General features: G+C 55.2%; 1 protein-coding gene across 5 annotated transcripts in view; it reads left to right on the forward strand.

Annotated features, from left to right (window-relative positions):
• PODXL (podocalyxin like) overlaps window positions 1-15,772 on the forward strand; it is a 49,375-nt gene extending 33,603 nt beyond the window's left edge. Inside the window, exons 3-9 of one of the 5 annotated variants that reach the window (XM_068954290.1) lie at window positions 1,647-1,801; window positions 2,805-2,870; window positions 7,256-7,412; window positions 8,671-8,732; window positions 8,837-9,004; window positions 11,472-11,528; window positions 12,633-15,772. In XM_068954290.1, the coding sequence (XP_068810391.1) occupies window positions 1,647-1,801; window positions 2,805-2,870; window positions 7,256-7,412; window positions 8,671-8,732; window positions 8,837-9,004; window positions 11,472-11,528; window positions 12,633-12,824 (857 nt within the window). In that variant the 3' untranslated portion in view covers window positions 12,825-15,772. Of the gene's footprint in view, window positions 1-1,646; window positions 1,802-2,804; window positions 2,871-7,255; window positions 7,413-8,670; window positions 8,733-8,836; window positions 9,005-11,471; window positions 11,529-12,629 lie in introns of all 5 variants that reach the window. The other 4 variants (XM_068954227.1, XM_068954498.1, XM_068954360.1 and 1 more) reach the window with 4 other exon arrangements.
• Window positions 15,773-15,941: the final 169 nt, after the last annotated feature.

The following is a 15,941-nucleotide window of genomic DNA, read 5'->3' on the forward strand; positions in this document are numbered from 1 at the left end:
TTTGGCATTCTGCCATATAACGTTTACAGGAAAGCAATCACATTGTGGGACTGTGAAGTCTTCATGGAGTCCTCCAGATCTAGGAGAGATTGTGGGCACAGCTGAAACCTAGCCCTGAATAAAAGCTGCTGTGACACTGAAGCTCGTTGGTGTCTTCCTTTGGAGAACAGCTGGTTGGTCTTGACCCATTTCCCAATAGCCTGCAACGTGGAAGCTGCTCATGAAACCATATCCTCCCCCTCAGCCTTCCAGGTCCTCCTTGTTGTCAGCATCACCAAAAGGGCCACGGACTTAATGCAAGTCCATCTTTACTGGCTCCATCCAGATCATGTTTCAGGCATGTTAGCAGGCAAGGGGAGGTGAAATGGGTGTCTTCGTGAACGATGTTTCTTTCCCCTCATGCTCCAGAGGATCGTTTTCCATTAAAGGATGAAGAATGAAATGACGTTAATTTAAATTTGACCTCAGGCTTTGAGTCTGAAGAGGTCTAAGTCACCTTTACATTAAATAAATAGATGAGAGAATGCAACAGAAACAGATGCTTTTGAAATGAACCCTCTCCTGGAGCCCTGAGAATGCATCCAGGAGAGAAATATCTATCATCTTTGTTGTGGAAGAGGCAAAAATCCCAAAATCAAACCATTGAACAGGCTATAAACAGGATGTGGCATTTCATCTCTCTTTGATTGTCACCACTGGAGGAACTATTAGGAAGACAGGGATGGACATCCATTTCTTTAAAACAATTAGGGCAGATGGGAGGCCAGTACACTCATGGCCTCACTTGCTCATGGCAAGTCATAGAGCTCATTGCACTGTTCCAATTGCATAAGGAACTGCAAGATGCTACAGGCCCTTACAGGCTTTTGAGACAGTCTCAGGCATCGGAGATACCTGCATGGGGCTGGTAGACATGGGGCATGTGCCTTTCTGGCATGGCAGGTGGGCAGCGTGCCCTGAGGTATCTCTCATAGTACCAGACAGGGACATGTAGGCAGCTGGACAGACCCAAGGATGGGACTCATCCCACAGCTGGCACTTACAGGTTGATTGTCTACATCTAAGCAGGTCAGCCTGGGCTCTTTGCATAGCTGATGGAGATATGGTCAACAGAGTTTGTGGAGTGTTTCATCCCCTCCTAACAAAGATGCCTGTAGACGCTCAGGTGATTTGCACGCTGAACTCCATTAACTGCGAGATCCTGTAGAGCCAGCTCAGATATTCTCCTTCTGCTGTAGAAACCTTCATGGAAGACATTCCAGATTAGATGAAATGAGGGCTGTCCCATTTATCCAGTGATTCTTTTTAATAAGTGATTCCCTGGCTACCAATGCACAGCCATCATAGCCTTTGGATTAATCTCATCAGGATAGTCTGATGGGTTTTAGCAGTAGAAAATGAAATCAGCCAAACATTTTTTTTCTGTATCACAATTAATTAAAAAATATATACATATATACATATATAAACCCAAAGCCTGTATATATTTTACTAGACACAGTAAGCTTCAAGGCAGATCGAGCGATCCAAATAAATGTCACTGGAAACTTATTTTCTGTAGCTCATAGATGGAGCTGTATCAGCTATATCGTCTCTACCGTATCAGTGTCTGTCTTCTTGTTTTCTGGTGTACGTTGGGGACCCAGCTCAGACCAGCCGTGGACAAGGATCTATGTCAAGCAAACCTGCAATCACTGACCAGAGACCAACCAGCCCCCAGCCGTCGGCCCCAGCCTCCAGGGACCAGACGACGAGCAGCAGGCCTGGCCACTGGCACCCTAACAACACCTTCCAAAATGAGGTAAGGATGCCTACGGGAAGGGGGACTTTTCGTAACAGTGTCCAAGAAATATCTAAAAAAGGATGCTCGTTCTTGAACGAGTTTTATGACAGTGGGAGCACGTTCACGCTGTCCCCTGGAGAGCAGGGGCCAGGCATGCCCTGTGCTCATAGCAGTTCCCTGCAGGCTCTTATGACGCGAGCTGGATTTTAGCCCCAAAACTGCCTATTAATTTTTCGCTGGCACTCAATTCACATGTAGAGCCTGCAGCCCTTCTCACTGTGTCTGAGTCAGAAAGAGAGAGAGAGAGAGAGACCTATCTTTGGAAAATTGTGTATACACATGAGCCAGTGAAATAAGAATAGATAAACCTATTTTTTCCCCCTAGGTTTCCAGTGTAGAGACACGTAGGCTGCAGGTGAGGAGGATTATGATGTGAGTGCTGTGAGTACAGGGAAGAACACAAATTGGAGAGGTGTAATAAAGAGCAGAAACTTCATTGAGGATGACTTGCATGCACTGAGAGGACAAAGAAAGACCACAATGTCACTGTAAATCGTGCATGGCTGGTCATAGCAGAAAATGGATTGGAAGAGCAGCGGTCTAAACATGCAAACCAGAATAATTACAGATCAAAGTGCCAGGAAGGAGGGAAGGGAGTCCTGTTTCTAGACATTTCTCTTTTGCAGGGTAGGACTATGTCATGGCCTCCTGGCATGAATCTGCCCCACTGTCCGAGCCCATTCCCCCTTTACCCCGCGTGGCAAATCTCAAACCTCGTTTGGAAAGTGCATTAACAAATGTCCCGCAGATGACCAGTTGCGTTATCCAGGAAAACCATTTCTTTATACAGAAAGGGTGGAGTGAAGGGCTCTCCAGTTTGTCTTCTCTGCATAAAACAGCTCACAGCTTTGGTTGGGATGTTTCCAAAGCTCTGGTTTCGGTCAGTCTATTGTATCACTGATCAACTGTCCTTCCAACCTGTGGCAATGATTTGAGAGTTGCTTTTCTTCTGTCCTTCCAGGTCGTTTGTGAAGACCAGGTGCAAAATAGCTGGCCAGTCATAAGCCTTAAAGAAGCTAAAACCTGTGTAAGTACCACCTTTTCTGAGTTTCTGTCTTTTCTTTTGGGCTTCTTTGTAGGAGTAGTAGTTGTGCTGCAGTTAGAGATGGGCTTTTAACACATGGAGCTCTGAGCACATAAGCCTGCAGCGACAATAATAATTTCCTCAAACTAAGATGCAATCCTTTTCGGGGTGTAAAACATGGTAAATGCAACCCAACACTCAGCAGTATCACTTGGTGGGGGATCTGGTTGGAGAAGCCCTTGAAATTCCTGCTCTCCGAGGGCTCCTGCAATGGACTCTGCCAAGTGCACGCAGTGCGGTGGTGTCTGATGCCATGACAGAGACATGCCACGGCAGGGTCCGAAGCCACAGCCATGCCCACACTGGGAAAGCTTTTCATTGAAAAGGGGTGTACGGTTTAATCCTTAAAAAATAGTTCAATAGATTGACAAAGTCTGATTTTGGAGCCTAAATCACTTCTGCGACTTAGTTTAGGCAGGGCTGTGGGACTTGCTGGCTCAGCTAGCGTGATGCCTGCCCCTTAGGGGTGCTATCGGTGCTCCAACCCCTGTACGGCTTGGAGCTGAAAATCCCAAATTATGAGCCCTGCAGAGGAAGACCTGGCTCTGCATGGGGCCTGGCTTTTATCCTCCTTCTGGCTTTTATCCTCCTTCTTTGCTCTGTGTGTAGCTGCTCTCCTCCCTGGTGATGTAGCTTGAGATACGCCGCAAGGCTGTGCTGAATTTTGGATAGCAGAGCAGGGCAATACCAGTGTGCAGTGACGTACTGGTGAGTTAAGGGGTGGGCAAAGCTAATGGCTTAGCATTAACTATAGCTGCTTTGTGCCTGCTAAGCTGCGCTATTACCCGCTCGAGCTGGCAAGCCAAGAGGTCTGTGGTGTTGTTTTTCTTAGATTCCTGTGGGCATAATAACGAGCTGAAGAACTGTGAACGCAGAGTGCCAATTATGTCCTCAGGCAGCTGCAGAAGGACTGCAATGGTGCATCCTTCTAGCATCGGCCTCGTCGGCTGCCAGCGCACCTCCCACCCGCTTGCCGTTAGCTTCCCGTTCAGTGAATTCCTGAAAACTGTAGCAAATTTTATGCCTCCCAAGCTGAGCAGATAACAGAGAAACTGCACTATCTGGTTTCCCTGCTTTGTAAACCCGGTAAACAAGTCTCTAGCCAAATCTTGACAGCAAAGTGAAAAAGTCCTTTGCATTTTGCAACCCGTGGGAAAACAGGAAAGTGAGAGCTATAAGGAGAAGTGTTCCAAAAATGGCTCAAATCCTGTCTAGGAATAATGAGCCAAAATTGGGATTGCATTGTGCTAGGTGCTGTATATGCAAGCAGCTTACACAAAAGCTTACTTTCAATGACAAGTCAGGTAACGAGTGGAGAGGGAACGTGGAGGACCACAGTGATGGGGTATATACCCAGGCCATCCATGGCAAAGCAGAGGCAGAGGAAAGGAGGTAATGCAGAACCCCACCTTACTGCACTCCTTGTTCAGTACTTTGTGCATCAGGCAACGCTGTCAGTGTAGTGACAGGAGCAAACTGCTTGGGAATGACCCTGGGAATCGCAAGCAGTGCACCCCACTGCACCTTAGTTTCTCCACCTGCAATAAATTGTGAGAACCCCAACACCATATATCCTAAAATAAAATTTTTTAACAAGCCAAATATGTGGCTGTTGGTAAAACTTTTTGGATTGATGTTCCTTTGTAGGTTCCCAGCATCCTTCCTCTTCAGTTGGTACTTTTAATCAGTCACTGAACACTTTGGTCCAGGTTCATCTGCTGTCTTTGTTGCCACTTCTCCATCTTTTGGTTACGGTAGGATCTGAAAGAGGCTGGCTTCTTAATGCGGCACATTAGCTAGATTCACTTCAAATAGGATGACTTACCAAGGGCTCAGCAAGCACGTTCATGTTCAGTTGGGTTTTAGCTGGCTTTTGTTGGCAGTATGGGACTCTCCAGCCTAGGTAGCTGCCCTGTTTCTCATCTCCTGCCTGAAATGCATTGCATGAAGCAGGGGATGACCATATCCGAGGTGGCCAATTCAGCCACGCAACCATGGGGCCACCCTCTCAGTGTTACCCATCCATCATGCCATTGGCTGGGACATGGAGGTGCTCAGTGAGAGGACAGCAGATGGGCACTGTAGGTGTAGAAGGACACCCGTGGAGGTCTGCTAGGCTGGCCCACCAGCCTGTTCAAGGCGGGGGAAGCAGTGCCATCAGAAGCCAATGAGATTCCCTGGACCTGAACTCAGCTGTCCTAGCTGGTCTGGTTTCCCTTCCTCACCGAAATGATAGAATAGTTGCAGCTGGCAGGGGCATAGCTGGCATTGGCGGGGACCTCTGGAGATCATCTGGTCCGGCCTACCTCCTGCTCAAGCAGGGTCAGCTAGAGTAGGTTGCCCAGGACCATGCCCAGTCAGGTTTTGAATATCTCCAAGGATGGAGACTTCACAACCTTTCTGGATAACTTGGTCCTATGTTCAATCCACATTGCCCAGCAACCTCTATAAGGCAAGAAAAACCTGATGTACAACCCCCTGCTTCGCCCTGCTCAAAGTGGCATCAGTGGAGCTGGGTTCCTGCATGCTGGGACCCTCAGGAGCAGGATACTGCTCGCCCTGCTTGTCATTTTGAGAGCGATCTTGTTCCCATTGCCTGGAGAAGAGGAAAGAGCCGCTGTCGGCTGGGCGACCTCAGCAGCCTCCTCCGCCATCTCCACCTGCCCCAGGCTGGCGGGACAGTCCCCAGGGCAGCCAGAGGGACTCCTGCGCCGAGCAGTGGCTCCATCCCTGTCACCCCGGCCAGCTGGCTGGGGCGGTTTGTTGACTCAAGTGCTGTTACCTCATTTGGGGATGTTAGTTTTAGGTCCCCGCCAGTGTGGGAACCGGATTAGCTCAACGCGCCACTGCCTGTCAACTGCAGCCAAGGAATGCAACCGGCTGGAGGGGGAGAGCCACCGGGGCCCCAGCATCGCCTCAAAAACAAAAAAAAAAACAAAAAAAAAAAAGAAAGAAAAAGAAAAACCCTCCCAAGGGACAGGACTGCAATGGGCAGGGGTGGGGAAAATGCTTTGGTTCAGCCTGGCAAAGAGGCTCAGGCACCACTCACTGCTCGGCCGCAAAGCGATGGGGCACAAATCAAAGGCTGGTCGTCAGTCTCAGTCCCCTTCTGCAGCACCTGCCTCCCCGCTCTAAAACGTAAAGGCTTTGCTTCCACGTAGGGTGGTAAGAGAGGTGTATGATTTAAAGGCCAGTGGGGGGGATGCCAGAGCTGAGGCAAAACCCGGACAAGTGAGGCTGTAGAGAGGGAGTAAGATGCTCTTCATGCCACAGCGGCTCTGCAGCTCGGCTTCAGCCCTGTCCTGAACGTTGCCGTCCCCAGGTAGGCCAGTCCTGCTGCCTTGCTGAGCTTTCCCGCAGCGAAGCCTTTCCTAGCGCGATGTGCACAGGCAGGGCCGGGGCAGCGGCTGGTTCCCAGGGAGCCGCGGCCAAGCGCCGCCGGGGCTCGGCCGGGGACTAACAATGCAGCCGGCGGCCCTCGCCCGGCGCGGCCGGGGACCGTTCCTTCCGCCCTGGCATGTGCATCCTGTCTCCGCGCGCCGCCTCCAGAGCCGCTTCCCAAATATTTAGATAAGATGGGGCGAGATTAGGTGCCTTCCTCGGCCGGGTGGCTCCTCTCCTCCTCCTCCTCGGTGGGCAGCGCACTGAAGGGAGGGAGCCCCGGCGGCGAGGCTCGGGGCTGTAGAGCATCCTTGCCCTGGCGAGTGGTGTCCTCCCCAGCCGGCAAGCAAGCCCGGCGCCTGCCCCGGCCCTGACTCCTTGCGGCCGGCTCTGATCCCTGTCCCTCAGGACACTGCTATTCCTGTAAGGCCGAAGGCTGTCGCCCGCAGATAAAGGCAGCGCGGGACCCCGGTGGGGAACGGCAGCCAAAAGGAGCTTGGCTGCTCTTAAAGAAACTACTTCTAAGCCTTTCCTGTTCCCCTGGCCCAGCGGAGGCACGGGCAGATAGATGCGGCAGTGGAAAGGGATATATATGGAGAGCGATGAACAGCTCTGTTGGCAGCATCCCTGCTTCGGGCCGGCCCACGGAAGGAATGCAATGCTCCCTCACCCTCCCAGGTTTGCTAAAGTCGCTGCCTGGGGCCAATCCCTGTGCTGAGAACTGCCCACCTCATTGCATGGAGCAGAGGCGGAAGGTGCTGGGAGAGATGCCTGGACCAGGAAAACGATCACGCTGCCAGGTTCTAGGCTCTGGACCAGGACCAGACTCATGCACCTCCCTTCTCCCTCCATCATCCACCTTTGCTGCCTCTGCAAAACCCACCCCCAGGGCAGACCTCCTCGTTGGGGAGAGCCAAGCCGACCGTGTGCACCTTGTCGCCCTCCAGGCCGAGTGGAAGAGCTTGACCCTCAATGGCTCCTTGTTCAAGACTTTCTGCTCAACGGCTCACTACACGTACGACCCCAGCAGGGACAAGTGCACGGTGACTCTGGCGTCCCCGGAGCCACAGTCGCGGCGGTGGGCCGTGCGGGTGGTCGTGCACCGTGAGTACGCTCCCTGCACGGAGCGGGAGGGTATGGGACAAGGCAAGCCTTGGGGTCACTAGTCCTTTCCCTCAGAAAGCCCCACTGAAGACTCAGCTGGGCCCTTGGGATCTAGCAGAGCTTCACTGAGGGTATCCGGTCCCATGGCCTTCTCCATGGGAGGTCCAGCAAACCCAGAAATGAGCTGTCAACTGGCCAAGTGTTCAGTTCCTAACTGCAGCCTCGACCCAGCCAAGCTTCCTCTCCCCTCCATGGTGTGTCTAGGTACAAGTAACCAGGACAAAAAAGACCTCCTGAGTCCCTAAAATTCAGTACCTGGCTCTGCTGGCCACTATGGCACAAGTCCTGTGGTTAGTAGGTAGTTGGGGAGTTTCTTGCCCACTTTGAAGCCTTTTGGTGAAATCCAGCTCAGCTCGGTCGTAGCCAAACCTGGCTTTAGCTTCTGGTAGCATTAGGCTGGAGACCCCATCCCGGCCTGCTCCCTCACAGGCACGGAGGGGAGGAAGAGCCTGACTCTCCTCCTCCTCTTCGTCAAGGCAAATGCACACAAAGATGAGCTGCCACTCCCAAACCATAGTTCAGGGCAGAGGTGGGATGCGTGACCCCAGGAGGAGGGTCCTGTGCCTCCGGCTCCTCCATTGCTGATCCACCCCAGCTTGCAGCCCTTTTTGCTCCTCCTGGCACAGAGCTCAGCTACAAGCAGGGCCCAGGGCGAAGGACAGCGGGGGGGGGGGGGGGGGGGGGGAAAGCTGCACAGCTGGCTGCTCTGCACCAGCTTTGATCTGGGCTCCCATGGTGTGCTGTGCAGCAGAGCTGCACGCGCAGGTCAAGCAAGCAGGGCCAGCCCTGTCCTCAGGCTGTAGGCACACCCAGCAGCTGCAAGGCTCATCAAAAAATACATCAGAGATGTGAACAATGTGTCTCTTACAAAGTTTGGGACATGCCCCACCAGGCTTGGAGCCAGGGGGATGGGGTAGGGTCTGTGCTCTCTGCAGCCCGCTTCTTGCTCAGCTTCTTTAGAGGGACCTCCAGGACCTACTTTTGTCTCTAAGGCTGCCTCCTTGGTAGGAAAAGAGGCCCTGACTCCAATTTTGGTTTTGAACATATTTGGCAAAGTCTAGCCCCATGGCCATGCAGCACCATGCCCCTCCTCAGAAAGGGGGTCACGTTTGGACCTGCTGTTGGGTGTGCTCCCGAGCACCATCCCAGGGTGCCCCCCCACCACCAGGTGCTCACTACAGCTCCTTCCTTCCCTCAGTTCATTTGGACCCCGAAAAGGTCTTCGAGGAGCTGAAGGAAAAGAAGGATGAGTTAGACAAGGTAAGCACCCATGAAGCAATGTTCGCCAGTCGGGGTCCCCAGTGGACATCCCTGGAGGATGGACACATGCCATTTCAGGCCCTAACCCGACCTTCCCTCTGCAGCTTGGCATCGCCAACGTCACCTTCCACAGTGAGCAGCTGGCAGAGGAGATCAAGGATAGATTCAGCATGCCTCTGATCATCACCATCATCACCCTGGCCGGCTCCCTGCTGCTCATTGCTACCATCTATGGCTGGTGCCACCAGCGCTTCTCCCACAAGAAGGACCAGGTAAGCTCTGCCGGCCAGTGCCTCCCGTCAATGGCCAATGAGCCCCACTGGGCAAAGGGGATTTAGGAAACTAGGAGTCAGAGGAGAGGGGAGGGCTGGGATGGTCTGGCTGCCAGTGGGAAGGGGTGGGAAGCAGCTGTACCCCAAGATATCTTTGCCCCAAGATATCTTTGCCCCAAAGGTGACTTCAGGAGCTGAAGAGCTTCAGCATTTCCACCTCTCCTGGCAGAGATGTCCACCCTTCAGGTTGACACCACCCACGATGAGCTGTCGGGTGACGGACTGTATCTGCAGGGCGAGATTGCAGCAGGATAAGCTGATTTCCCAGAGCTGCTAGCGCTTCTGAGCGGCAGTAGCTGCCCACGGGGCTGTCAAGGGAAAGCAGCAAGGGCAAAGAGCTCGGGAACACAGGGCTGGTGGTGTTGGGGCATAGAGATGAGTGGCATCTGTCCCTCCCAGAGTGCCAGACCACCCAGTGGTGACCAGTATCCTCCAGTCAAGGTGTAATTTTGATGAGAAAGGCTTTTTCCCCCAGTGAAAGAGGTGGCTCTCAAAATTATTCCAAATCGCACAGTTCCTGCCAGATTTTTGGCTTTTTTTTTTTTTTCCTGAGGGTTTTTCTCAACCCAAAGATCCTCAGACCCATCTACTGTCCTCCCAGTGGAAAGATCTCCCCCTTCCCCCCAAAAGTCATCTCAAAAGTACTTTTTGGAAAGTAATCAAGTGCTGGTGGGCTCTGCGAGCTCACCCTGCCCATAACAATCAAAGCAGTATCAGGAGAGGGTAGATGCGGAGAAGAGGAAATCCCGGCTTGCCTGACCCATGCCCCGATGGCGCAGAGGACGCCTGCATCTTCTGAACTGGCGGGGTCCATGCATGCCATCACCGTAGGGGTCTGGAGGATGGAGCCACCCAAGAGGGTCCTGGCGGGCTCTCCTGGCTGCTCCGAGGGTTGCAGAGGAGCAGGACAGCCACGGGAGGGCATCGTCCTCAGCAGCAGGGCTGGCCCTGCTGCAATTTTTAAACCCCTTAGCCCAGCTCTGCAAGGAAACCTGCCGCTCTGCCTCCGTGCAGCAGCGCGTCGCAAGCCTTAGGAGGGCGGCAGCATCCCAGCTTCAGCCCGGGCGGGCTGGCCGGAGCATCAGTTTAAAGAAAGAGGCACCGTGAGCTAATAGTGTTGTTTCAGCCCTGAAGCAGCATGATTTTAGCTTAGCATCCACCCGTTAAAAAAAAAGATGGGCTGGGGGCTCAGTAGGCGCCTGCTCTGGCCGTTCCCACGCTCCTCGCCAGCCGCGGGAGACCTCCGGGGCGAACCCCGAGTTTCTGCTGAGAGTTTGGCTCGGGAGCGGAGCAAACATGACAACGACCGTTCAACAAATCCCACGGTTTTTTTTTTGTTTTTTTTTTTTTGGGGGGGGGGGAGCCAAGGTAGTGCCATCACAAACAGGCTGCGATGCCGGAGCGTGGCGGGGGGGCTTGCAATCCCGCGAGCGGCTGCGCAGCCCCCGTGACGCCCGCGTGAGCAGGAGCCCTTGGGAAAACCTGCCAGCTTGCAAAATAAAGAATAAAACGGGACCAAACGGTGCAAGTAGGGTAGATCTACACCCCCCCCCCCCGATTCAGCAACGTGCCCCCCGGGTCCTAGCTCGAGAGGGGAGAGGGAGAAGGGTGGCAGCGAGCCAGCAGCCCCTGCAGCCCCTTACTCCTCCCGGCGTCGGGGAGGTTTCGGTTGGGTGCCGGAGCAAAGATGCACCCGGTGGGCGTTGGGCGAAGGCGGCTGCAGGCACCAGCCCCGGGGGCTGCGCAAGCACAGGGCGAAAAGGCAGCCCTCGCTGTTAAAATCTTGCAAACTGAGCTGGAGCCGAATGCAGGGGACAGCAGAGAGCACGAGCAAGCGAGAGCCCGAGCAAGCAGCCTGCATTGCTGGCTGTTTCAGGAGGGAAAGGGGGAGGCTGAAAGACCTCCAGAGATTTTTTTTTTTTTTTGGGGGGGGGGGGGGGTTCCCCCCTGCCCCTTGCTGGGGGAGGTTGCAGTCTCAGGGTTGCTGCCGTCCCCGCAGCGATTTCAGGGCCGTGCCCGCCCCGGGCTGACATCTCCCCGGCGGACCCGGGCGCCGCGGCGGGAAACTCCAGCTTCCCAAACACGTTCACAGGCCTCTTGCTCGGAGCACAGGAAAAGGTCTTTTTTTTTTTTTTTTTTTTCCCAGGACAGTGAGAGATTTTCCAAGGGATGGAAAGCGCTCGTCCCCTTTCAGATTTATATTTGGGTGTGGGTCTTTTTTTTTTTTTTCCTTTCTTTTCTTTTTTTTTTTTTTTGGTTTCGTTTTGTTTTTTCCTGCCTCTTTTCAAAAATGACTTGAAAGTTTTGTTTTGTTTTGTTTCGTTTCGTTTCGTTCTCCCCCTCCGCTCCTCCCCCCCTCCCCTTCCCCCTTTAAATTCTGCCGTTGTTTTACCTTGGAAATAACCAGCACATCCACCCCGATGTCCCCGGGTTTGATGATGGACATGTGGCTCTGATCTTTAATGTGAGTTGCCAACGCAGGGCTTGGAGGGGGCGGGTGCCGGAGCCGTAACAACCCCAGCTTTCCCCCTGCCGGTGCTTTTTAAGGTTTCGAGAGCTTTGAACGGGACACTAAAGCCTACTAAAAAGCCTGGCTTGGGCAAGCCCTCGCTGCACGGCTGCCGCGGCACAGGAGCGCCCTGCGAGCCGCCCGTCCTTCCTCCCAGGATTTCCTCCCGCGCCGGCGTCCGTCGTTTTATTAAACCCACGGTCACGCCGGAGCGGTCCCCGTCGCGAGGCAGCCTGAGTTTGGGGAGGGGGGAAAAAACCAGCCAGGCTGGGACCGGAGGGAGAGGGGCTGCTAAAAACCAGCGGTTTCTGAGCGTCGCTTAACAACAAGGCGGCGAAGGCGCCGGGCAGCGGAGGGAAAACGAGGCAGGGGGGAGGCAGGGGGAGGAAAGGCACAAGAAAACGGGCTGAAGAGGTCGAGTTTCCAGAGCGAGAGGTTGGGTTTGCCGTCCCGCGGGCGGCCGCCCTCGCCGGGGCCAGGCTGCGCCCCGAGGGGCCGCGGGCCGCTCGAGGAGCCGCGTTGGCACAGCAGCGCCAAAGCGAACGGCGTTGCAAATCCCGGAGGGTTTTTTGCAGCATCTCCCTCCAGGGTGAAGAGCCGCGCGCTAAGCCGGGCTGGCAGCAAGGTGCAGGTTGCAAAGGGTTGGCCGCTAAATCCTCAGCTTGCCACCTTGCTCGCTGGAAAGGGGGAGGCTCGGACAGAGCCGGGAGCAGGTAGCGGGGCTGCCGGGCCAGGGCGGATGCAGGCAGCTGCTGCGCAGGGTTTGCCCGGCTGCTCTTTCCTCCCTCCCAGCCCAGCAGCTCCGGCGTGAGCCGTTCCCCTCTCCCAGGCCGTGCTACCGCCTCGCTGCGCCCGGCGCTGCTGCCACCCCCTCCCCAGCCGCCCCCAGCGCTGACCCCCTCCCCTACGAACATTGATACCTCTTGATAACGTACGTACGGCCGGAGCCGGCCGGGAGGTGCCAGCGGCTGCAGGGCAGCCCCCGAGCCGGACGGGTGCCCCCCGGGGGGGACCGCGTCGCCTCTCACCGCCGCCTCCACCTTTCTCTCCTCGCAGCAGCGCCTGACCGAGGAGCTGCAGACCATGGAGAACGGCTACCACGACAACCCCACGCTGGAGGTGATGGAGACCTCCTCGGAAATGCAGGAGAAGAAGGTGAACCTCAACGGCGAGCTGGGGGACAGCTGGATCGTTCCTCTAGACACCCTCGTGAAAGAAGACCTGGAGGAAGAGGAGGACACGCATTTATAGGATGCAGGACTCGAGCGAGCAAGAGGACCACCCCCGAAACCCCATCACCCCACCCTGCACGCACACAAAACCCCCAAACAAAGCCAAACCTGCCCCCCCCGCCCTTGCCCAAACCCCAGAAAACCCCCTATGAGCTCGTCGCAGCCCCGCGGGGCACAGGATGGAGAGGGAGGCGGGCGAGAGGACGCCACCGCAGCGGACGTGCGCCCTGGCCCTGCGTCGAGGAGGGCAGGGAGGACCTCCCCCTTCCCGCGCTACAGCATCACTCGCTCCCCCCAAAACTTTTTGGGGATGCTTTGGGCCTTCCCGGGCTCTGCCACGAACGACGGCTCCCGGGAAGCCTCGCTGCAGCGCTCCCTGCTCCCGGCGGGGCTGCTTCTCCCCTCTCCAGGGCTCCTGCCCTTGCAAAGCCCGTGGACGGGTGAAGCCCTGGTAGACCCCCGAGCGACGTGGGTGCCGTTTCTTCAGCAGGCAGAAAGGGCTGTTTCCCCCCAATTTTGGAAGCCCGGCGTCAAAAAAAGCACCGACAACAACAACAACAACGTCCCCAGCGTCTTCACCCGGCCGAGCCGACGCGGCGGGAAAGGTCCAGCCCGCCGGGAGGGGAGGCGCCGGCTGCCCCCTCCGCAGCCGAGGCGACACCGCCGTCGCTCTCGGTACCCGCCAGCAGAGGCGAGGGCAGCTCCAGCCGCGACGGGGACGGCACAGGGGCGCCAGGGCGTCTGCAGAGCGAGCCGCAACGATCGGCCGTCCCCGCGGCGCAGTCGCGGCTTTGCCCTGCCCGACGCGTCCCCTTGCAGAGCGCCCGGGGACGGAGCAGGGGTAGGAGAGGCTGCAGCAGCCCCGTTCCTTTCCAAGCCCTTGGAGAGCCCCCAAAAACGCCGGCTAGGAGGCGCAAAGGGCCACGCTGGTTTGTGCCGCGAGCAAAGGAGGATGCCGCCGGCCCCGGGGCGTCAACGGCTTCGCGCTGCGAAGCCCGGCCGTCGGGCGGTCCCTGCCCTGCAGCCACCTTCTGCTTCAAAGCCAAACGAGAGGGAAAGACAGAAACGAAAAAGAAAGAAGAAGTCACGCCTGGTTTTCATCCTTCCTGAGGAGCGTCCTTCCCTTTCATCCCTCCTTCGAAACGAGACCGAAAAGCAAAGCCTCGGGCGCAGGCACAAGGCCGGGGTTTTTATCAGCCCGAGCGCGCTGCCGCGTTTAGCCGCAGGAGGACCCGCTCCGTCCTCTCTCGAGACGGCGGGTCACGGGCGCTGCCGTCCCGGCAGGCATTTCTGCGCTCGCCTTTTCCCTCGCGTGCGCGGCAGGAAAGACGCACCGCCTGCCCGCGAGGGGCGACCAGGTAGCTTGAGGGCGTTGGAGGTTTTCCGGCGAGTTCCCAGCCCTCGGCGTCCCCTTCCCGCGCCGCTGGCCAGCTCGGCGTGCCTCCTCGAGCTTTCCTTCTTCAGGAGCGACCACGCTCGCGGAGACCCGCGAAGAAACTCGAGGGTCGGCAGCGAAGCTGGGACCACGCTTCGTCCCTCCGCCCGCGGGTTGCTCCTTTCGTTTTCCAGGTCACCCTTGGCGGTAGATCTTTGCCTGCAGTTGGGTTAACGCGACGGAGGTGGATCCCGATGACCACCGTGAAAGAGGGGCAAAGCGGAGCGGCGACGAGGAACGGGAAGCTCGGGGAAACCCGGCTCTGGCCCGGCCGCGGAGATATTTATAGCTGCAGGGGTTGGCGGGCGGTTTTTCTTTCCGGGAGAAGATGCAGCTCACGCGGACTAGCTCTTTTCCTTTCTGCAGCGAAGGACAGCGTTTGAGGTGTTGAAGCCGATCTATTTTTTGTATGTAAATATTACGTGCCGTTGGTGAGCGATGCGCTCTGCACTACGGGGAAGTAATTCTGGAGGGAGGCGGAAAAAAAAAAAAAAAAAGTAAAATGAAAAGAGATGGAGAAAAAGCTCAAGGCCAGTCTGGCAGGGGATCAAAACCCAACACCGCGCGAGGGCTACAGGGACCGGTTTCGGCACGTGCCTATAATCCCATTCCCAGCGAACGGACGCCAAAGTGCTTTAATGAGTCAGGTCCAAAGACTTTCCAAAAGAAGCCGGAAGAGCGAAGGCTCGAGATCAAGCAACTTCACATCTTTCGGAGCAGACACCAGTGAACTGCTCGGCAAGTGCTTATAATGATTTATATTTGAATGGGAATTGTACATTTATTTATTTTTCCAGACACCGTATTTTTAAACCACTAATGTTTTATAGTAGATTTTTTCCCTTCCCCTATTTAAAGAAGTATTTCCCCTGGAAAACGGTGAGGTTTTATGTTGGTAACGTTCTTTTAAGCAAAAAGATCAGGTAGGAAATGCAGCGATGAGCATCTTTGGCCTTAATACTTCCCTGAGCAGACTGTAGCCACAACTGGTAGACCAAAAAGAAAAAGCTACCCCGTTATTTCCTTCCTCCCGGCCCCTCTTCCCCTTCCTCTCTTTCTCCTCTTCTCTCCCCCCCCAAAAAAGCTTTAACATGACACGCTGTACAGAGAGATTACTACTCTTACCTCTTGGTAAGACCGTCACAAACAGTTCAGATGTTCTCGCAGGAGACTTTTCTATTTCCGGATCCACGAGGAACGTGCAAACACCTTCGCACCGTTTATTTCACGCTCCCGGCGCCACGATCCACCCGACGGAAGTTTGTACTGTGACCATGAGCTGCGGCCGGAGACGTAAATCCATAAGAGGCTGCAAAAGGAGACCCTCGTTTCGGAGGCGGCTCTCCGGCGAGCCCTGCGCCCGCGCAACCGAGCTCGTACGCGCTGTAGAGCGGCATCTCTCACGGGGACAGGAGTCTGATTTACACTGGAATTTACTGAGGAACTGGATTGTAGAGATTATTCTTGCATTTTCCTACAACTATATTTTGAAAGCATCATGTATTTCTGTCAATAAACATTCTTATGGAAAAGATTTGTTTCTTGGCTGAGTTAAAAAGCGGGAAGTGGAGCTTTCAGAGGAGAGCTGTAACCACAAGTTACATAGCTGTTACAACTGGTTATTGTTTGGGCTTCTTTGGAAAGCCACCAGCACAGGCTTTGCATGGTCCTGTTAAGCGAGAACATAGAGAGACTTGGCCA

Source organism: Struthio camelus, chromosome 1 (genome assembly GCF_040807025.1).
Source record: "Struthio camelus isolate bStrCam1 chromosome 1, bStrCam1.hap1, whole genome shotgun sequence".
NCBI lineage: Eukaryota > Metazoa > Chordata > Aves > Struthioniformes > Struthionidae > Struthio > Struthio camelus.